At 42.8% G+C, this 23,338-nt stretch overlaps 1 protein-coding gene across 1 annotated transcript in view; it reads right to left on the bottom strand.

Annotated features, from left to right (window-relative positions):
• Positions 1-21,649, bottom strand: part of LOC124802491 (glutathione synthetase-like) — a 138,191-nt gene extending 116,542 nt beyond the window's left edge. Inside the window, exons 1-2 of the mRNA XM_047263306.1 lie at positions 21,422-21,649; positions 1,578-1,693 (exon numbers count right to left, since the gene is read on the bottom strand). Of these exons, the coding sequence (XP_047119262.1) occupies positions 1,578-1,677 (100 nt within the window). The 5' untranslated portion in view covers positions 1,678-1,693; positions 21,422-21,649. The remainder of the gene's footprint in view (positions 1-1,577; positions 1,694-21,421) is intronic.
• Between the last annotated feature and the right edge of the window lie 1,689 nt (positions 21,650-23,338).

Raw genomic sequence — 23,338 nt, 5'->3', positions numbered from 1 at the left:
CATTACATCACTGACCAAGGCCAACAGCAGATATCGAACATTTCTCTTGACCCTACTGACTGAAAATAAACATTTACAATGCCCTCATGATTACTCTAAGTGGGTATTATGTTCAAGGTTTAAGATAGTAAGACAATTACTGCTGTTAGAAACCGACTGTGCACACCTTGAGGCACTGTAACTCATCATGAGCAAATACCCAAACTATATTCTTTTGATACTTGAAAATGAGAACAATTAGTGGCTTCCAACAAACTTAATACACAATTTCAAACCTTTTCTAAACTTTCCTCACTTGCATGCTTAACATCAAATACTTCACACACTGACTCATTTATAAAGTAATCATAGTTTTGAAGCTGCTTTATCCAGAGTGGGGCAAATAAAAGTGACCCGGAGAACACAGTTCCAGGGTACAAAGAAACACAGCAAAGTGTAGGAAATATAGTGCTAACCTGGCTATAGCAGATGTTAAAAGTTACCACCATTCATCTCCTGGAACTTTTGGGCTCTGGTCAGGAAGCTGCTGAAGGCAGATCGAGGCTGGACTGCTGGAATTGCTGCAATTTCATCTGAAATGTTCCATTGCCATTCTTGAAGACTGTTAGGGTTGTTGTGATACACCTTAGAGTTGAGGCTCCCCCACCATAAAGTAATCACACACTGACAGATCAGGTAACTTGGATGGCCAGCTAGGACCGCAACAAGACTGACCTCTGCTAACACCTCTGTCAGGATTGAAGATTGTGTAAATGTGCTCCGAGATTCAGCCTGCTGTATGGGCAGTTGCTCCATTCTGTTGGAAGTAGCCGAAGTCTTTTCATCCTCCAATAACGCTCCCACAAATTGTATCCACTCATTCAGGCCACTTTCATTTGCCCTATGCAAGTTCAATTTTTTAAGGAATTGGAGGTTTATTGGTTTGACACTGTTTCCGGTGTCCAGTTTTTTGCTCATATAATTTATTTCACGTCTACATTGTGCTGATGATTGTTTTGTGGCAAAAAGCAATTTATGTTTTTGCACAGTTTAGTTTCAAACTACTATTTTTCATCCATGTCTAGTTCCCCAAGTTTCTGCTCAGTATGGTAGAGTAACACTTTGCTCAACTTTAGGGCAGAAAATTATTGTTGAGTCATCTGCATTGAGAATGGTTTTAGACTGCACCTTGCCTGGCACATCATTAATACAATATAATATTCAATAGTGGTGGCAATAATACTGAACCTTGTGGAGCACTTAATTGTGTGTGTTTCTAACCAGAGAGGAATTTCTTGCCATTGTTATGAACAAGCCCCTTTCTTCTGTCCATGACTACTTAGAACTATCAGGGAATAATAAACTGCAAAGCAAGTAAGTAGTACACAGCCAATGCTATTATTCATCACCTCCTTCCACTTAGGTGTGTTAAATCTGTACACAGCCAACATACGAACGGCATACAGCAATTAGTACCTGAATCTCCCTACGTGGGATCTAAGAGGAATTGCAAATGGGAGCACAAAAAGGATCATAGGATTGCTTATTCTATGTTCTGCACAGAGGTAAATTTTGTTCTATCTTGTATTCTGTTTTACCATGCATCAGAGCCCAGTCCCGTGCAGATGTCACTACTTCTTTTAAAGTCTTCTCATCAAGAGGCAACTGCACACAGGGTTCCAATCTTCTGACAGCCATTGTTCAGCCTCTGAAACTAAAAATTTATGTCTTAGTATGTTAACTAATGAAATGATCTAAGTGAAAAGCACATATTTTGTGTGTTCTATAGTGTTATTTTACTTAGGTGGTTTTCAGATTACAAGGCCATCATCAGACTGAGTATTGTAATCAAAGAAGGTGCAGTATCGTGAACATTGCAAAAATGTTACAGTCAAGAGTGAGTTATGAATACAGAGTAAATTTCATCTTGACAGTGCAGTGGTAATGCAATTAAAAATATCAAAGCTAAGCAGTAAATAAATACAAAGAAAACAAATGAAAAAGATTAACACTAAACTCAAATAAACAGTGCCTATACAACAATTTAAATTAAATTACAATCCCTATAAAATAAAATTAGTATGCGACAAGAGTACAGAAGAATACCTTCATGAGGTATTACATATGGAAGGCAATACAGAAACAGAGTAAAAAGAGAAAATTGACCATTTAACAACAGCATACTTGGAGTAAATAGATGATCAGAATAAAATAAATACAGGAAAAATGGAGAAATAGAATGGACCAGACAATATGCAAATAATTGGAAAAATGAAGATCGGGTGAAGTTTAGAAGAGGAAGTGTTGAGCTATTACTTGGTTATTTAATATTATATCAGGGCTGTGGGCTAGATGTTTGTCAATTTCCAGGGTTTCCAACACATTTTGTGTGTGTGTGTGGGGGGGGGGGGGGGGGGGGAGGGGGGGGGCAGGGTTGCATGGGACTGTGGCTGGCAGCTGTGGCCTTCCTTCAATACATGCTCAGCAAATGTAGTTGCTATGTCTCTGCCATCAAGGCAAGTAATTCTGTGTACCCCACTGTTGGCTAATAATTTGGCCTTATCTTACTACTGAAAACATGGCAGACAGTGATATTCCTCACACAGTAAGAAATCCATTATTGCAGGATTTCAGTGTTTTGGCTACACTCTGAGGTATCTGTCCTAGGTATGGTATTGCACACCACTTCCTGCAAACACAAAGGAATAGCAGATGGAACACAGAGGAGGAGTATAATTTTGAAACTCTCTCTCTCTCTCTCTCTCTCTCTCTCTCTCTCTCTCTCTCTCTCTCTCTCTCTCTGTCTGTCTGTCTGTGTGTCTGTCTGTCTGTGTGTCTGTCTGTCTGTCTGTGTGTCTGTCTGTCTGTCTGTCTGTCTGTCTGTCTGTCTGTCTGTGTGTCTGTCTGTCTGTGTGTCTGTCTGTCTGTGTGTCTGTCTGTCTGTGTGTCTGTCTGTCTGTGTGTCTGTCTGTCTGTGTGTCTGTCTGTCTGTGTGTCTGTCTGTCTGTGTGTGTGTCTGTCTGTGTGTCTGTCTGTCTGTGTGTCTGTCTGTCTGTGTGTCTGTCTGTCTGTGTGTCTGTCTGTCTGTGTGTCTGTCTGTCTGTGTGTCTGTCTGTCTGTGTGTCTGTCTGTCTGTGTGTCTGTCTGTCTGTGTGTCTGTCTGTCTGTGTGTCTGTCTGTCTGTGTGTCTGTCTGTCTGTGTGTCTGTCTGTCTGTGTGTCTGTCTGTCTGTGTGTCTGTGTGTGTGTGTGTGTGTGTGTGCGTGTGTGTGTGTGCTGATGTAAATGTTATACATAATAAAATTTTGTTACCTCAACCAATGGCCATAACCCAGTCCTCACAGGAAACAAAAACAGAACAACATATTTTTAATAAAGAACCTTTGACTGCAAACATTAAATACTGGTTCTGATATTTAGATGATGTACTGTGTACATGGGCAGGAACTCAAATAGCAATGGAGAGATGCAGAGAGAGAGATGCAGAGAGAGAGAGAGAGAGAGAGAGAGAGAGAGAGAGAGAGAGAGAGAGAGAGAGAGAGAGACTGGAGTAGAAGATGTAATTATGGTTTTAATGAAAAAAAAATGAAGGGTGGGCACAGCAAGGATGCAGGCAAATAGATGGAAGTTCTTTGCTAGGTTTCAAGATATAAGAAAAGACAGGTGCCAAACTACTCAGTACACTAAATCAGAAAACCAGCAAAAGCTATGCATATACTGTAATCCATAGAGAAGTCTGGAGGAAGCCTTTATCCAGCAGTGGATGTTAAATAGCTGACAATGACTAGTTTGATTAATTGTTCATTGGTTAAAAATGGTCTCAGTGTTGTTAGTATATACATGGTTATGAATGAGTAACATAGAATAGCCATCAATTAAAAATTCTTTATACTAGATACAACACCTTATAAAGACAGCACCATGGAACAACACAATTATACAATAGTAAAGAGACAGAAAGATAAAAAAACCTGGCCTACAGCAATAGTTATATGGAAAGAATAATACCACATTGGTAACATACATGCTATTTGTAAACATTAATGGTAGTGGTGGTGGTAAAATGGAAATGATCGTATGGCGTTCGGGGGAGTTCGGCCGCCATATTGCAAGTCCTTTTTAGTTGACGCTGCTTCGGCAACTTGCGAGTCAATGATGATAAAAATTATGATGAAGGACACACAACACCCAGTCCCCTGACGGGAATCAAACCCGGGCCTCCTGTGTGGTAGGCAGTAATACTAATGCTACGCTATGGAGGTGGTGGTTGTGGTGGTACGATTATGACGACAATGATGATGATAGGATTATGAGGGACTCAATGGTGTGGTTATTACTCCCTTTATTATCATAATTAATGAGCCAATAGAAGAACTTTGTGGGTAATATGGATAGAATCGGATCAAGAGCTGTGACACTGTCACAAGAAATGTGAACAGATAGTATCGATAAAAGACAATGTAGTACACACACCAATGAAAGTTGAGCAACAGGAGGGAGTTTGCAGACAAAGGTCCTCCAAGTAAAAGTTAAGGTCATTCAATGTGTTACGGGTGCCAAGGAAAATTAATACAGCTTAGATTTCGAATATGGTAAGACAAGATTTGAGTTTTGTATCTGAAATGTGGGTGGAGCATGATAATTAAGTGTTACTGCCCGTGTACCTTTAAAGGTGGAGTACCTGCTTCAACAAGGGGACTACTGACAGGGCTCATGCAGAAAGCTGCAGGGCAGACTCCACTGTAGTGTATGGGGTCTATAACAATCAGAACAGAAGGTGCTACTGACCTGTAAGCAACACATCCATAGCCTATTCGCGTAAAAATCAATGATAAGTAAAACTTGACTAGAGTCTCCCGATCTGCTCCCAACACAGTCTTTCCAAGGAAGCACAGGGAATTTAACTTCCGCATACAAGTTGTCTTGTGCTGCTTTAAGTGGTGTAATGATGTGAATTTGTGGGTGAACAGCATTCCTTTAAAGTGAAAGTCTACAATTTCCATCTGTTATTCACCCAAACACAATTTAGGGCGTAAGTGGGAGCATCAAATTCTGAAGAAGTGCATGATGAATTCTGTAGACGTGAATGACCCACGATTTTGTATGTGAGAAATACAACCATGACTTTGGTCCCATATTCATGTCTTATGAAGGGCTTTTTTAAGATGGGGTTCTGCTGAGCATAATGGATCAGAACTGTGGTACAAACAGAAGTTGTTAACCTACAAAACCAACATTTATGGCAACTGTGAAGAAGGTAGTCCTGAAGACCAACCCATGTAGAACCCCATCTTCCTGTACAGGTTGATTACTAAGGGTCGTACCAACTAACTCAAATGGATAATAATTTTTTTAATAAAACTTGGTAGGCTGCCTCTGAATCCCCATCCAAGTAATGTTGCTTTGATGTTTTGTTGCCAAATTGTATCATAAGCCTTTAGTAGTCAAGGAAGACCACTATCAAGTGTCATCGAAGTATGAAGGTCTTGCTGACAGGAGATGACATTCGTAAAAGGTGGTCAGTTCTAGATCTGAATCTTCACAAAATCCATACTGAAATGATGAATGTGATTTTGTTTCCACACATAAGCAAAGTCTGGCTTACCATCCCTTCCTTGAGTTCGATAGGATCACTGTTAAACTGATTAGTCTGTAGTTGTCTGTATTTGTTTATGAGGTTTCAATACTGATACCACTGGGTGAGAAAAACTCCTCCTTGCCAAATTTTATAAACCAGTATTTGGTTACTTTGTTTTTTATAGTCACTAAAGTGGTTATGTATTTGATTGCATATGGTACTTAAGCCTGAAGCGGTATTCTTGCATTGTGCTAGTGAATTCCCAGTCTGTAACAGGGGTGTTAAAAAAAAAAACAGTGGAACCTCGAATAACAAGCATAATTTATTCCAGACTCTGACTCATGGTGTGAAACACTTGCTAAGTAAAAGTATTTATCCCGTATAAATTAATTAAAATGTGACCATGCAGTCCCTGCAGAGAAAGTACTGGAAGTTTTATCTTATTCATGCCATTTATTTAAAGAAAATTATACATACACTATTATGTACTTTATTATTCATGATACATAACTAATTCTTTTTTACTAGGAAGTCATTTGTTTCTGCCGATGGTTGGTTGGTTGGTTGGTTGTTTGAGGTTAAAGGGACCAAACAGCAAGGTCATCAGTCCCTTGTTTCAAATAGACTCCATTCTGCTAACGGGACATCTCAGAAAAGTCAGAACAATAAAACGGAAAAAGGGGAAACGTAAAAGGGCAGTCACGTTGTCAATAGTAAAAACAAATGAGGGAAGTTGGCAAGAGAACGAACCCAACACTATGCTGAAGCAGCATAGGCAAGACCACCTGTGACTTAAAAGGTACAACTGCTATAATGCAGAAAGTACGTATGGGAATAGAAAAACTAACCAAGCCTTAAAAAGAAGAGGTAAAAACAGAGTAAAAGGGAAAGAAAAGAGGATTCCGGTCAGGGAGGTGAATCGGGAATCTCTGAACACTGCCTACAGTGGGAGACACCCAAACACTCACCGCCCTGCCCCAACACCAGAGGGAGATTAAAAACTTTAAAACTGAGAATAAAAACCACTCTCCCGGAGGAAACCTAGAACCAGAGAGACCATCCGGGAATCGTCAGCCAACATCAAAGGTAAAGTGTGGAGGAGTCTGTACTTAGCACGCAGAGCCAAAAGAAGGGGGCATTCAACCAAAATGTGGGCCACTGACTGGAAGGCTCCACAACCACATAGCGGGGGTGGCTCATCACGCAAAAGGAAACCATGGGTCAGCCTGGTATGGCCAATGCGGAGACGACACAGTGTGGTCGAGTCCTTGCGGGAGAGGCGAAAGGAAGAACGCCATGGGCCTGGATTCACCTTAATGGCACGAAGTTTATTAGACAGTGGAGTAGCCTCCCAAGAATTGGCCCATGACTGTGCAAAGTGGGATTTGATGTGAAGCCGTAAATCCGCTGCAGGAGGGGTTACAGAAAACGGGGGGGGGGGGGGGGGGGGGGTAAGTAACTGCTCCCCCAGCCAAACGATCAGCGAGCTCATTACCCGGGATACCCACATGGCCCGGGACCCATAGGAAGTCAATGGAACAAGCAGCACGGTGAAGATCAGCGAGATGGTCATGGATGGCAGAGACCAAGGGATGGCGCGAAAAACACCGGTCAATAGCAAGAAGGCCACTCATCGAGTCCGTACATAACAAAACGCGGTTTTGTTGGGATTGTTTAATAAAGGTAAGGGCCCGGGAAATTGCCATCAATTCCGCAGTAAACACCCCACATGAGGGTGGCAGTAGATGATTTTCCGTTCCAACAAAGGACGTGAAGGCATACCCAACATGATCAGCAGATTTAGAGCCATCAGTGTAAAAAACAACAGCATCCCGAAACTCCCATAAAATTTGGCGGAAAAAGGAACCGAACACCACCGGGGGGATGGAATCTTTCAGACCGCGGCGGAGATCCATCCGAATTCGAGGCCGAGGAACTAACCAAGGAGGGGTGGAGGGGAGGGAGCGAGGAAGACAGGACAAAGAAGGAAGCCGAAAATCACGGTTAAGAGACGCAAGGCGCAGTCCAACCGGTAAACCCGCCCGAGGGCGGGAGTCAGGCGGGCGACGTCCATGGTCTGGGAATAGGATAGAATAGGAAGGATGAGCGGGAGAAGAACGGATAGTAAGGGCATAAGACACCAGAAGCTGGGACCGCCGAACAGAAAGGGGGGGGGGATCCCAGCTTCAACCAGGAGACTATCAACAGGGCTAGTAGGGAAGGCACCGGTGGCCAAACGGATACCACGATGGTGGACCGGATCCAGCACGTGCAGCGTGGAAGGAGCAGCTGAACCATAAACTTGACAACCATAGTCCAAACGTGACAGAACTAGAGCACGATAAAGACGGAGGAGGAGGGAACGGTCCGCACCCCAAGAGGAGTGGGCAAGGAAGCGAAGGACATTGAGTTTACGGAAACATCCTACCTTCAGGAGTCTGATATGGGGCAGCCAAGTGAGCTTGTTGTCGAAAAGAAGACCTAGGAAACGAAACTGTGGAACCACAGGCAATCTTTGTGCAGCGAGATAGAGCTCTGGATCAGGGTGGACCGTAGTACGGCGACAGAAGTGGACCACCCGCGATCTTAAAGGAGAGAATTGAAACCCGTGTGAGAGGGTCCATGCAGAGGCACGCCGTATAGCCACCTGGAGCTGCCGTTCTGCAGATGGCATCGAGGAGGAACTAACCCAAATGCAGAAATCATCCACATACAGGGCAGGGGCGACCAAGGGACCGACAGAGGCCACAAGTCCATCGATAGCAATGAGGAAAAGAAGGACACTCAAGACAGAACCCTGTGGGATGCCCATCTCCTGGGTCCGTGGAGAACTAAAAGCAGTACCAACTCGAACTCTGAATGACCGATGGATCAGGAACCGGCGGATAAAAATCGGGAGTGGGCCCTGAAGACCCCACTGATGAAGGGTTAGTAAGATGTGATGGCGCCAGGCCGTGTCATAGGCCTTGCGAAGGTCAAAAAACACTGCAACCAAATGGCGGCGCTGGGAAAAAGCCTGCCGAACTGCGGATTCCAAGCGAAGTAAATGATCGATTGGAGATCGTCCCTCTCGAAAGCCACACTGATAAGGGGACAATAGATCCCGAGATTCGAGGACCCAAGTGAGCCGACGGGCTACCAGCCGTTCAAGTAACTTACAACCAACATTGGTCAAACTAATTGACCGATAGCTGTCAACAGATAGGGGGTTCTGACCAGGCTTAAGGACAGGAACCACAATGCTATCCCTCCACTGAGAAGGGAAGTCACCCTGGAGCCAGATACGGTTAAACACCCGAAGAAGATGGTGCCGTTGTGGAGCACTGAGATGTTGAAGCAGCTGGTTATGAATGGAATCTGGGCCAGGGGCCGTATCGTGAGAAGAAGATAGAGCAGAAAGAAATTCCCATTCAGTGAAAGGTTCGTTGTAAGATTCTGACTCACAAGTGGTGAAACATAAGGTGACAGCTTCAGCCTGCTGTTTTTGATGAAGGAAAGCAGCTGGATAGGAGGCCGACGCTGATGCCACTGCAAAATGGGTCGCAAGATGTTCTGCAAGAACTAATGGGTCCGTACAAATGCCATCTGGGAGGTGAAGGCCTGGGATGGTGGACTGCCGATGGCAACCTTGGAGAGAGCGAAGTGTAGCCCATACCCGTGACAGAGGGACAGTGGAACCAAGGGAAGAAACGAATCGTTCCCAACATATCCGCTTGCTCTGTTTGATTAAATAACGGGCTTTAGCGCGAAGGCGCTTAAAGGTAGAAAGGCTGGCTACAGATGGGTGCCTCTTAAAGTGTTGCAAAGCTCGACGGCGATCACGGATGGCAATGGCAATGGCCGTACTCCACCACGGGACTTGCCGACGACGAAATTGTCCAGATGAGCGCGGGACAGCAAGGTTAGCAGCGCGAACAATCGCGTCAGACACGTCACGTAGGACGTCATCAATACAACCCGACAAAGAGGGAGAAAACTCGACCTGTGCAGTATATAGAGGCCAATCGGCGCGGTGGAAAGACCAACGAGGTAACCTCTCCATCGGGGAGCGGGAAGGGAGCGTGATAATCAACGGGAAATGGTCACTATCACAAAGGTCGTCATGTGGCGACCAGTGTAATGAAGGGAGGAGAGAGGGAGAAGAAAGAGAAAGATCAATGGCAGAAAAGGTACCATGACCAGCACTGAAATGAGTAGGGGAGCCATCATTAAGAAGGCACAGGTCGTGGTCTGCAATAAATTGGTCTATAAGAAGACCTCGTCTAGATGGAAAGGCACTGCCCCACAAAGGATGATGAGCATTAAAATCCCCAAGGAGGAGGAAGGGAGGAGGAAGTTGCTGAAGAAGGGTGGTTAAGGCAGCAGGTGTAAGAGTCCTGTCAGGAGGGAGATAAAGATTGCATACTGTGACTGCAGAGTCTAAGTGGACCCTAACAGCAACCGCTTCCAATGTAGTTTGGAGAGGAATCCACGTGCTAGCAATGTCTGTACGGACCAACGTACAAACGCCACCAGAAGCCCGCAAGGGTCCGACCCGATTTCGACAGAAAACACGGAACCCACAGAGGGTCGGTGAGTGAGCATCAGTAAAATGAGATTCCTGGAGAACCACACAAGCTGCTGAGTAGGACGAAAGAAGGGATTTCAATTCCGGAAGGTGACGATAGTAGCCATTACAATTCCATTGGAGAACCACAGAACGATGGTTTAAATGAGGGCTGAACACGCTAAATCCAGTCATACCGCCGGGTCCCCACCCGTCACCGACAAGGAGGGGGCGACATCCATAAACGACAGGTCAGAATCCGGTTGTGAAGTCGGGGAAGGGACCTCCGGTGACACCAGAGGCTCTTTGTCCCGGGACTTATGTTTCTTCTTCTTTTCAGGCTGAGATCGAGGAGGGCTGTGTGGCATAATGGAGCCAGCTGCAGCAAGATCAGGAACAGAAAGAGACCGGGCGACCTGGGGGCCGATAGACCGCGGCTCTCGCGGTCGCCGCGCTGCAGCAGACCTTTGACCTGGAAGGTGCCGGGAAGGGGCATCCCGGGAGAGGCGCCCTTGACCGGCAGACGCCGAAGGAGTGGGACACTTCTCCGGCTGGGGAGGGGGAGCAGCGCCCAGAGGAGAAGGTGTGGGAGCCGCAGGGGAGGGGGGAAGGAGAGGGGTCCGGGATGGGGGTAAGGAAGGGGGAGGAAGGGATGAAGATGTAACCAAGGCGTAACTAGATGTCATGGACACAGGGTGCAATCGTGCATATTTCTTACGGGCCTCTGTGTAGCTTAAACGATCAAGGGACTTATACTCCTGTATCTTTTTTTCTTTCTTATAGACTGGGCAATATGCTGAACGTGGAGAATGACTACCATGACAATTTACACATACAGGAGGGGGAACACAGGGACTCCCCTCATGGAGTGGACGTCCACAGTCACCACAGAGAGGGTCCTGGGAACAGCGAGAAGACATGTGGCCAAAACGCAAGCACTTAAAACACCGCATAGGAGGTGGGATGTACGGCTTCACATCACAGCGATAGACCATAATCTTAACTTTCTCAGGAAGGGTATCCCCTTCAAAGGCCAGGATAAAGGCACCAGTATCAATACGATTATCTTTAGGACCCTTCTGAACACGCCGAACAAAGTGAACACCCCGCCGTCCGAGATTGTCCCGAAGTTCCTCATCAGTTTGAAGGATGAGGTCTCTGTGAAAAATCACACCTTGTACCATATTTAGAGGCTGGTGAGGGGTAATGGACACGGGTATTGTGCCAAGATGGGTACAGGCACGAAGGGCCGCAGATTGGGCAGCCGAAGCAGTTTTTATCAGCAACGAACCTGACCGCATCTTGCTCAGGGAGTCCACTTCGCCGAACTTGTCTTCAATGTGTTCCACAAAGAATAAAGGTTTGACACTGGTGAAAGTATCTCCATCAGTCCTGGTGCAAACTAGATAATGGGGGAAAGGTTTTGCCCCTAGACGACGGGCCTGACCCTCCTCCCAGGGGGTAGCCACGGAAGGGAAGGCCGAAGGGGCAAGAGAAGCAGCACTTGAGGAATCAGTACCACGCAGAGAGACGGCCGCAGAAGAGCGGCCAGAGTTTTGGACCCGTATGCGTTTCATCTGCATAGCGTCCGCCCTGATACCACCCACTCCGATCAGGGGCTCTCCTCACGGGCGCCACCCAGCCACAGCAAGGGCCGTCTGGCACGGCGGCCATTGCCGGGAGTTCCGATGCTCCAGGATGACGAGCAACCACTCCAAGGCATGCATGAGGAGGTCACAGCTCAGGTATCAGAAGTGTGATCCCTGTGTGTTCAGGGGGCTCAACCAAAAGGGTACATAGCGACCCCACCACACGGGCTGGCTACCGTGCTGGCTATGCACCCTAGCATCAGACAACGACGTAAAAGAAAAGGTGGAATGTACTAGGAGGGCACACGTCGGAGACACTAGGTAAGGTGCTCTTCCCCAAATGGCTCACACTACGGAAGAGAAATTTTGGAATGGAGGTCAAACCCCAGAGGGGACCAAGGAATGCCAAAAGGAGGAGATGATTATGCAACAAAGGCGGAGTGTAAAACCAACAGAACCAGGAGGATAGCGGGGGCCAACATAAGCAAGGACACCAATAGAGGGAGAGGAGAGGGCGAGGGGAAAGGGGTATGGAGGGGAAAGGAGGGGAAGGGAAAGGAAATGCAGCCCGGGAGAGAAAGAAGGCTGCAATGGCTCGGGGCCCCGTGCTCGCCACGCACGTATCCACAAAAGAGTTGTGGACCCCCTGGGGGGTGTTTCTGCCGATACTTCAACACCTGGCAAAAATGAGACACAGCATTATCGACAAATTTGTAGCCTCTGTAGCCACTGCTTTATTGGGGTGATTATTTTCAATATACGATGCAACCAATTCCCATGCTTTCAGCAGTCCTCTTATTGCACCAGAAGATTGCACTTTACTGTAAGTGCCTCCTCCTCCTCAACAAACTGCTGTGAAACACACTACAACTCCAAAAACTCTTCAGTGTTCATTTCTTGGCTGAGATCTTCCACAAGCTCATCGATATCATTCTTATCCACCTCTAGTACTATCCTCTCGGCAAAAGACACAATCTCATTCCTCTTCCCATGCTTTTTTGATCATCTTGACACAGGTAAAGATGTGGAAGCAATATTTCCAAAACTCTCTGAGAGTGAGATTGATAGCTTCAGTCGACTTAAAGCAATGCTTGAAGAGTGCTTTAGTGTAGAGTTTCCTAAAGATAGAAATAATCTGCTGGTCCTTAGGCTGAAGTAAAGGAGTGGTGTTGGAGGCAGAAATTGGATCTTGATTAATTGATTCATCTCAAGCAAATATTTTTTCACCGAAGGGCCAAACATTGCATTGACCCAATCACAAAAAGATCAAGTCACCCAAGCCTTGTTGTTGGACCTCCACATCATATTTAACCTGCTCTTCTGGGCTTTATACTTCTTGAAGGCTCATGGAGTTTATGAATGGTAAACAAGCAGTGGTTTCATTTACAAATCATAGTTTGCATTGGCACAGAATAGCAGTGCGAGACGGTTCTTCATTGGCTTGTGACCAGGCAATGCAATCTCCTCTGCCATTATAAAGGTACCCTTTGGCATCTTTTTCCAGAAGAGACCAGTCTCATTACAATTAAAAACCTTTTGTGACAGCTAAACCTCAAAATCTACGGCCATCTTTAAGTTGCTGATGAAGTTCTCTGCTGCCTTTGTGTCAGAGCTGGCTGCTTCACTGTGCCTCACAATGCTGTGGAGTCTGGTTCTTCTCTTAAACTTCTCGAACTTTCCCTTAAACACTTCTTCGGCTGCTGATGATCCTGGTGTTGTCTTAACGAGGTTGGCGAAAATCATTCTTGACTTCACATAAATGAAGGTCTTGTTAATAGAGTCACTCTGCAATTGGTTTTCATTTATACATATAAGGAGCTACCTTTCAACATTGTTCAGAATACAAAACTGTTGTTTCGATACTCTTGAGACTCCCTTTGAAGCATCTATCTCCTTAATCTTGACTTTCCTCTTGAGGATAGTGCAAATAGTTTATGTAGGCTGACTGCACGTGCGTGCTAAATCAGCAATGCTCACACCACATTCGACTTTTTCAATTATTTTAAGTTTCATTTCTTAGGTCATTATCTTTCTCTTATGGTCATCATCTTGAGGCTTTATCTTTGGGGACATTTTGATGAAGGTTATTAAATTTGCACACAAAAAACACTGTGTGAACACAAGTTTAAAAAAATGTGTGTTCACAAGCTGCACTAAGATGGTAGCAGGAAGACTGCTAAACCCAGACTGCAGCAAGCACATACTAAAGACATTGTTCAGATGCCACTACCGACAATGAAAAGTGTTCATATCATTGAACATTTCCCACCACCGTGCGCAAACAGCTAGTGACATCACACTAAAACGTCGTCACTCGTTATGCAAGTCATTTCTTTACAATTTGTTTTGCCTGTTATGGAAACTGCATGTTATGGGAGGTGCTTGTTAAGCAAGGTTCCACTGTATTATGTTCTATTAAAATATGAGTGAATTTTTTTCTGAAGCTATCACTTTAGTGTAGTATGTCACTAGAAATTTAGGTATCTGGCTGTTATGAAGTACTCCTCAATCCAACTCCACGTATTTCAGATGGTAAAGAAATCCCATTGATATGTTATAGTTTTGCTCACACCTGGGCCTCGGTTTTATGGGTATTCACTGAAGCAACACTTTGTTCCCATCATTCCCATTTCTGTAATTTGATTAAATGATGTGCTTCATCTTGTAGTTGTTTATAGAAAATTAAACAATTAGGGGATGTATTGTTTCTGATGGCTTCTGCTATTTCTTAAGATCCCCATGGTACAGATTTGCATCAAGATGATCTGGAAGCGTATAATATTGTATACTGCGCTACATGGGTAATCAAATTCGTTGCTTCTTGTACTATCTTTTGGGTGTCTTTCTCTTGGGATATCGCAACAAACACTTCGGGGAAGCATGCTTCCCTAACAGATTTTCATGGGGTACTGCCTTGGTAGTTCGTCAGTGGGTCCTGACTGTGGGATTGATAATAAAATGATAGGGTAATCATCACTGTTGCACACATTGCTTTGGGCATGACATTGTGTCACAGATGTGAGACTCGGACTGTAGATTGATAATTGCACGAAAAGCTCCAGAGTGACAATAAAACGTATTGGATTACCAGTATTCATTATACACAGATTAAAACCCATTGCCCTCTATTGTTTTTATTCTCAATGCCTAGGACAGGAAAAAGGGGAGGAGTAATGGATGCAATAGTTCTGTCTCTTGACAGCATATGCCTTGACTTGTCAGGAAATGAAAGTTGCACATCATTACCATGGTAGACAGTTGTAGCCTAATGGCTGTAGCCTTGAGTGTTGTATTCAGTAGTATCTGCTTGATAAAAAGTAAAAAACTGTACCAATGTTCAAATGCCTCCTGAAGGCCTCATCAAGTCAAGTCAATTATTACTAACAATACTGCAGTTTGTGTGTGTAGGCATGTAGTCTTCTAATAACTGTGATACCTGCAGAGCAACACACTTGGTGGAGAAGAGGGACACATGTTCAGGCATGTGGCAGTAATAGCCATTACAGTTCAATGGTACCATCGTTAAAAAAAGGCAGTGTAGGGACAAATAAAGTGAACGGCAGGTTGTGTAAGTTGCTGTTCCTTTCCAAAAATCCTGTACAATTAGTATAATATCCAGACCTAAAGGTAACATTTCTGTAGGGAAGGATTCAAGGTCAGGGTACAATCAAAGCGGATTTTTATACACATCTTTTCTTTTCCTTTCTTTCTATGTTTTTAATTCTTGTGATGGTTTTTTGGGTTGTACATCCCAATAAGGGGATGATATAGCTGTTCATTGGTCCTTTCTCCCAATGGTTGTTATCTGTGTGTGGGTCAGTTAAAATATATCACGACAATGTCCACGGACAGTGACAACAGAGAAGGATGGAACTCCTCCAGCTGTGACAGCAAAGGAGTACCCACTGATGTGGTACAGGTGGCGGACGTCCTTGAACATTTTCCTGATTTAGGAAGTTGTTCACAACTCTGAATGGTTGAAACGCTAGCTGTAACTTCTGTAAAATTTAAGTGCAAATCCAGTGGATGAATTCATTCATATTTCCTTATCTTCGAAGTATTACGGGTGACTGAATGTATTATATTCCTGCATTTTCTTTTCCCTTATAAAATCTTGGCAACCCTGTGACCAGGGAGAGCGATAGTCTGGGAAATTTGTTCCTAGTGGAGGCTGTTCACAAGAGTGGTCATCGTGAGACATTACTCCAGTTTTCACAGATGGATTCTATAGTACATAATTTGAGATATGTGAGCAAAATGGAAACATCGGAAGCACCTCATGGTTGGTAGGACATGCCATTTAACAATACATCTACATACCAGGACATACTGTTCCCAATAAGACATGTCCTTCAAACTCCGAAATGAAGCTGCTTATGTCAACTCGTTTTCCTTTGGCATTCTCTGTATCCATCATACAAAATCAGTCCTGCAACTTCCCAGTTATTTAGAGTTCTTCATCAGGTTGAAGCATCAGATCTCTATGAAATATAATGTCCCAGGTCATCTTAAGACTCTTGTGTGGAGTAATAGTGACAGGCCATTTCTTAGCTAGGTAGGCTCAATGTGTGAGATAGCATTTCAGTAGCTGCTTTAATGAATAAGGATCCAGTCCACATTTTTCCAGGGTAGCTATTTCACCGAACTCATCTTCAAAATTCTCCACAAAAAAACCTGGATTTTATTTTTGTGTAGTAATCACCATCTGTCCCAACGCAGATTAAATATTGAGTAAATTGTTTGCTTCCTTGTTTCGCAGGCCAAGAAGTGGCTATGGCAGGAAGACTGAATAATTACAAGTTTCTACATTAATTTTTTTCTTCTTCTTGTCAAACAACCAATTCTTCACAGCCACTGGTCTAACTTTGATTCTTTCATCTGCGAAGTGCCCACTGTGATGATGCTTACTCCTGTCAAGGTGTCCATGGATGTCATCAACCTACAGCAATGTCCACCTGGCTGAATGGGCATTGCTCAATGTCTCGGTACCCATAAAGGACTGAAATTTAATCTTTGTCTTAAGTAGGGAGGTAACAGCTCAGATACGAGGGTTGAATGAAAAGTATTGCTTCCACCTTCGTTAATTGGGTTTGGATAGGAATATTTTAATAAATCAAACACAGAAATAATCCTTAGAATGTAATGTTTAATTACAAACATTCACTTTTCCACATAATCAACAGCCAATTGGATACATTCCTGCCAACGATGAACAAGTTTTCTGAAGCCGTCACGGAAGAAGTCAACACTGTTTCTGCAACCACAGTCTCACAGTTCTCTCAACATCTTCATCAAAAGCATAATGATGTCCTCGCAGATCTTCTTTCATTATTGAGGACAGACGGAAGTCAGACGGTGCTAAATCTAGACCGTATAGAGGATGCTGTATGGTGGTGAGATTCAGTCTCTGAAGTTCTGCTGTGGTGGCACGTGAAGTGTGTGGTTTGGCATTGTCATGCTGCAGGAAAACATTTCCCTTTTGTTTTCGGAGCCTTGTTAGCCATTGTTTCAGAGTTTTCAGCATTGGGATGTAACACTCTGAATTCATTGTTGTTCCACGATCAAGGAAATCAACATGGATTACACCATCCGCATTCCCAGAACACTGTAGTCATGATTTTTCCAGCTGAGGGTTGCATCTTGAATTTCTTTTTCTGGGGTGAGTCTTTGTGTTGATATTCCACAGACTGATGCTTCATCTCCAGGTCATAATGGTGTACCCATGTTTCATCTCCTGTCACAACTGAATGGAGAAAGGCGTCACTTTCATTCTCGTAACGCTAGAGGAGTTCCTGGCAAATTTCAAGTCTGTGCACTTTCATTTCAGGAGTCAGCATCCGGGGTACCCATTGTGCACAGATTTCCCGATAGTCAAACAAAGCAATAATGTGACCCATATGTTCTTGTAAAATGCCAATTGTGCTTGCAATTTCTCTCTGAGTGGTACAAAGATCGTCCTGAATCAATGTGTCAACATTTTGCTTGTGAAACTTCGTGGTTCCTGTCACATGCCGTCCAACTCTGCTTGTCACGCAGGTCAGATGTTCCTGCCTCAGCATCTTTAAACTTACTTGCCCAACGATGTATCGTATCACATCAACACAATCACCATTAACTGCTCTCATTCTCTGATGAATCTCCTTTGCGGTGACACCTTCTGCTGTCAATAATTCAATGACTGTACACTGCACTGATCGACCATCTGTGGAAGGTTCCACTGTAACAACACAACTGTTCAATGCTAAGGCTTCCCATCAACTGGAGCTGTAGAGAAGAGGCTATGGAACAAGCCAGTACCTAGCACATACAAATACTGCTAACTGTTGAAGAGTTACAAAGGTGGAGGTATTACTTTTCAGTCAACCCTCATACAATGCATGCAAGCCCTGCATTGTAAGGGGCTACAGTTGAAGGTGTATGTGATGACCCCACAACATCGGATTGGCTACCGGATTGGCTCTCCAGCAGCTGCAATTGCCCATGTACTGAGGATGCATAGATGGCTGTCACATGCCAAAGACAGGGTGCCATCTAAGGTACGTTTCTCCTTTCCCAAATGACAAGCACTACCGTAAAAATATTGAAAAAAGAAAAATTGAGTCAAACCCGAAAGTGGTGATTAGATTAAGGGTAATAGAAACCATAGTGAGTAGTCTGATTCAGTGCCTAAAAAATACCAATCAAACAACACGTTTTGCATTAGCGAAAGAGTAGTACTCATAATTAATGAAGACATGGTCACTGTTTATTCCAACATGTAGCATTATCATATATATAAACATGGCGCTTTTAAATTACAATGATACTCAACATTTAAGTACTTAAGAATAAGTGGAGTGTCTATATTGAATAAGGAAGGCAGAACTTGTGCTCCCTACATTGTTTCTACCATAGCACTCTAAGTGCATGTGATTTGTGAACAAGCTTCCTCTCCTCAACTATTGGCCATAATCAAAAGGTTTAAATATAGTAGACCAGGGGAAAAAAAAAAAATCAACCGTAATATAGAGATCCTAGTACTTAACAAAATGTAAAAAGAACTCTGCCTTGAGAACATACACACTAAATCCCTTGCTAAGGCATGAAGTTTAGTTATGGACCAAATTATTGCTTGAACTGTCATATAAAGCCACCAATCTACAGAGATTAGACATGTCAAGTGCATTTCAAGTTGCATATTAATGGTGCGTAGAAAGAAACTTACCGAGAGTGCCGACTTCTTACACAAAAATGGTATTGACAAAACTGCTAAAACGATGTTTCAACCATGTTAATAACACACTGAATGTGATGCTTTTGTTCTCAATCACAGGGCACCACAACCATTTTGTTCTTCACACTTGTGGCCAATGCTATACAACAGTCAACATGAATTTTACATTTTAGTCCAGTGATGCAGCAGTGGCTGATGACTGAAAACTGTAACACATTTTCATTCTGTCTATTCGGCTCCACCTTTTTGTGACTGATGCAGCACAGTAGGCAACACACTTATTTGAGAAGTATTAGCTTCAAGTTACAATTCTGCCATTAATATTCAGCTGTCCTGTAGTTTTCCTACATAAGACTGGACAAATGCATGGACAGCCCTTGTTAACACAACTACAACTATTGATGACTTCAACAGCTGAGCTTCTGTTCTGTGTCAATTGACCTTACAGCTAACAAATAAGCTAAGAAGGCTGGGGCTCAAAAAAATAACAATACTTTTCTCTTCTTCACATTTCTTTCTAGGAAGGATATAACATACCTCTTCATACACAAAACACAACATACACCGATAAGCCAAAAAATACAATCACCGCCCACCACGACATTGGGTGTTGCCTAGTAGAGTTGCAGGCACACGACACGGCGACGGAAGTATGTAAGTGGAGCAGACAAAGAGGGGGGATGGAGGGGGGGTCACTTTACAGAAGATATGGAGTGCAAATGGAGAAATCCATTGAGATAAGTGACTTTGACAAAGGACAGGTTATTATTATGCGGAGCCTGGGAACAAGCATCTTGAAAATGGCAAAACTGGTGTAATGTTCACATACTAGTGCCATGAGCACCTAGGAAGAGAGGTAGAAGGACAATGAAACTACCACTATGCACTAAATAGTCGGACGTGCATGAGAAATCACAGAATATGGGGTTTGGAGGCCTGTCTACTCTGTAAAGTAGGATAGGCGGTAATCTGTGGCATCTCTGCAAAAAGAGTACAATACTGGTGCACGCACAAGTGTTTCGAAGCATTCCGTTCAACATGCATTGTTGAACGTGGAGCTCCGCAGCAAACCACCCCTACGTATTCTCATGTTGACCCAACAACATCTTCAATTATGATTGCAGTAGGCGTGCGACTATTGGGATTCAACCATTGATTAATGTAAATGTGACAGCTTTTCTTGTGAAACATTTTTGCTATGGTAGGTCAATGACTGTCTCCACAAACACTGTTATCAAAGTGAATGGCAGTTCATAGCATGCAGTGCACCAGACTCATGCTGGTGAGAGCAGTATTATGCTATCGGAGACATTCTCCTATGCCCACATGGGACCTGTGGTAGTAATCGGAGACAAGTTGACAGCTGTGAACCACCTGCATCCCTTCATGCGTGATGTCTTCCCAGACGGCTGTCAGGTTTCAGCAGTATAACCGACCATGTCTCAGAGCAAGAACTGTGCTACAGTGGTTTGAGGAGCACTATAGCGAACTCATGTCGATGTTTCGGCAACGAAATTTGTCTGACATAATCCTATGGAACCAACCTGGGTCACTATCAGATCACCACCTACGCAAATCAGCAGCCCATTACATACATGTAGACATCTAAAGCCACATACCTCCACAAACCTATCAACGAACTGTTGTATCAGTGATGTATGTCATTCCAAAGATGCTAAACAAGCTACTAAACTTGTGGTTGTAAAACAACGCAAATGTTCAGAATGCAGCCATATTTACAAACTGAATTGCAATGTGAAAGTAAAATGATTCGTTCCATATTATTACGTTTTATCTTGCAAATGATCAATGGAATACGAAAATAAGTCCGAAGAATGTCAGAAAATACAACGTATATTGAATGAAAGTAAGTGTACATACGTCTCGAAATCTGAAAAATAATATAGTTCATTCATTGTGAAACTATAACTAGCCACCCCCCCCCCTTTTCCCCATAACAAGGGAGATCGTAGAAACGCTCTTTCCTGTATTGCATCTTTTATTGTTTTCAAATCCAATGTACACCGTTCACAAGACATTCTCCTAAATGACATCAAGTAAATATATATATATATATATATATATATATATATATATATATATATCATGTATTCAGTATCAAAGACCAGCATGAATAATCATTTGTTTCGTGTTATTACATAACCAGCATGAATAATCATTTGTTTCGTGTTATTACATATTTAACAAAACTTCGCTGAAGTATTTGACAACTCTCGGTGTATCAGTTACATAGATCTGCTAAAAGTGTTTATAAGCAACAGATTCTCACTTTTGTTTGCTAGCCACTCCGCATCATTCTGGATCTGCTCTGCGTGTGATAGCTCATTTGAATACCGACACCTAACTAGTTTAAGCAAGAGATAGCAAAGTTACTTAACATCAAGGCGAGGCACTACATACTAAACACAGCGGGCATTCGTCTGTGTTTCTGTAAGTGTATAAAGTACTACGCACCACTTAACACTAATGTTACAGCCAAATTAATGTTACACTCACAGATGTTGACCCGCCAGTGTCGTCTGCAAACCGCATATACAGTTTCAACTGCAGTGCAGCTATTATATCAACGAGAGATCTGTGTTATCAATTTCGGATTACAGATTTAATTGCTTATCAAGCCTCGCTTCCGAAGCAACTTGCCAGCACACTTCCCTGACAGGCTGACACTAAGCATAAATGTAAACAAAAACCAGCTTGTACCTATGACGATGCAAAGATTATGCAAGTTGCGAAGTAATGATGAGACTGACATCATCCTTTTAGAAAGTGTTGCACATTGGCGACCAGCTAGACGTGAAAGTCGATTTAAGAGGTAGAGGTAATGCCACGTTAGAAATGAAACATTCCTGTTTTCTGCATTAAAAAATAATGGTGATAATAATACTCACTTTCCGATATCGTGCAGTATAGCAACATACTGCAAAAGAAGAAAAAGTTTTCAAAATACAAACGCGAGCTATAACGTTGGTCTGTGGAGTTTCAAATAGGACATCCTGTAGCCACCTATTCGAGACACTTAGGATACTGACATTCACGAGTAAATCTACTCGTTGATGATGTTTGTAATCAAGATTAGTATACGTTGTATTATAAATGATGTAATTTGTATGCCAGTGTATGTAATCTTCTATAACTTGTATGTATACAGTTTTTAACCTTGAATGTAATATATACTTGTAACCATATTGTTTACAATGTTGTTTGATTTTCCTTCTCTTTTTGCCGACATAATGCTGTATTCATTGACTTATCCTACATTATAGTAAAAAATATAATTTTATAAGAGCGAATAAAAATCAGTTTAAATATATATGTCGTTTGGTGAGATCCCTCAGTGTTCTATTCCCAAAAAGAAAAGAAAAGAAAATGCTCCCATTTTTTACAAATACATAGTTTTAGAATAAGCGATCTCTTCTGAATACAAACAAAATTTAATACATAGCCAAATGATGGTCACGCCTCCATGACGAAATGACATATTTTCTTCTTTCTCAGTCGGTAATGATCGCGAAATGGTAATTTCCCTACCATATACGTTTAATAATCATTTCTCAAATGTAGTAGGAAATATAAGGGCAAATAGCTCAAGGAAAAAATCAAAAGAGTATAGTGAACAAGCAACATACATAAAATGCTACCATATGGATGTCTCACCCACTTTTCCTTCCGAAGTTAAGGAAATTATATAATCTCTCAAAACTAAAAGCTCATCGGGATTTGATAGCGACTTCAACAGGCTACTAAAGAGTTATTCCCGTTTAATAAGCACTGTCGTTTTGGAGCTATGTAATGCATCACTAAGGGCATTTTTCCAAGAGACTGAAATACGCCATTGTCAAACACGTCTTTAAGATAAATGATGAGACATATGTCAATAAATAGCGACCTATTTGCCTACTGACATCATTTTCCAAAATTTTTGGGTACGTCATGTATTCTAGAACAGTATCCCACCTGAGCAACAATAATATCCTAAGCAAATCACAGTTTGGATTTCAGAACAGTAGCTCAAATGATAATGCCATTTATTCATTCACTCACCAAATTTCACAAGCATTACATAGCAAAATAGCACCAACTGATACTTTCTGTTACCTATCTCACCCATTTGACTGCATGAGTCTCAATATTCTCCTGGCTAAACTTAGGTTTGATACGCTTAATTGGCGCGGTATTTTTGGGAGAGAAATGTTATTTATGTGGTATTTGTTTGTCAGTCTCCTGTATGAAATATCGCTTTTACGTTGTTTTTGGTGCTGAAAAACAGTAACAACATGGTTTTGAAAAGACTTTATTGAAAGACTTCACAGAAATAATTTCATACATACACAGTTCAGATGAATGTGATATTATTCTGTAGTTTTCTTCAAGAAAGAACTGTCGAACAAAGAACTACACGACACTGTCGCTCCT

Source organism: Schistocerca piceifrons, chromosome 6, assembly GCF_021461385.2.
Source record: "Schistocerca piceifrons isolate TAMUIC-IGC-003096 chromosome 6, iqSchPice1.1, whole genome shotgun sequence".
Taxonomy (NCBI): domain Eukaryota; kingdom Metazoa; phylum Arthropoda; class Insecta; order Orthoptera; family Acrididae; genus Schistocerca; species Schistocerca piceifrons.
The sequence above is the reverse complement of the archived record's forward strand: the minus strand, read 5'-3'. Positions and strand labels throughout refer to the sequence as shown.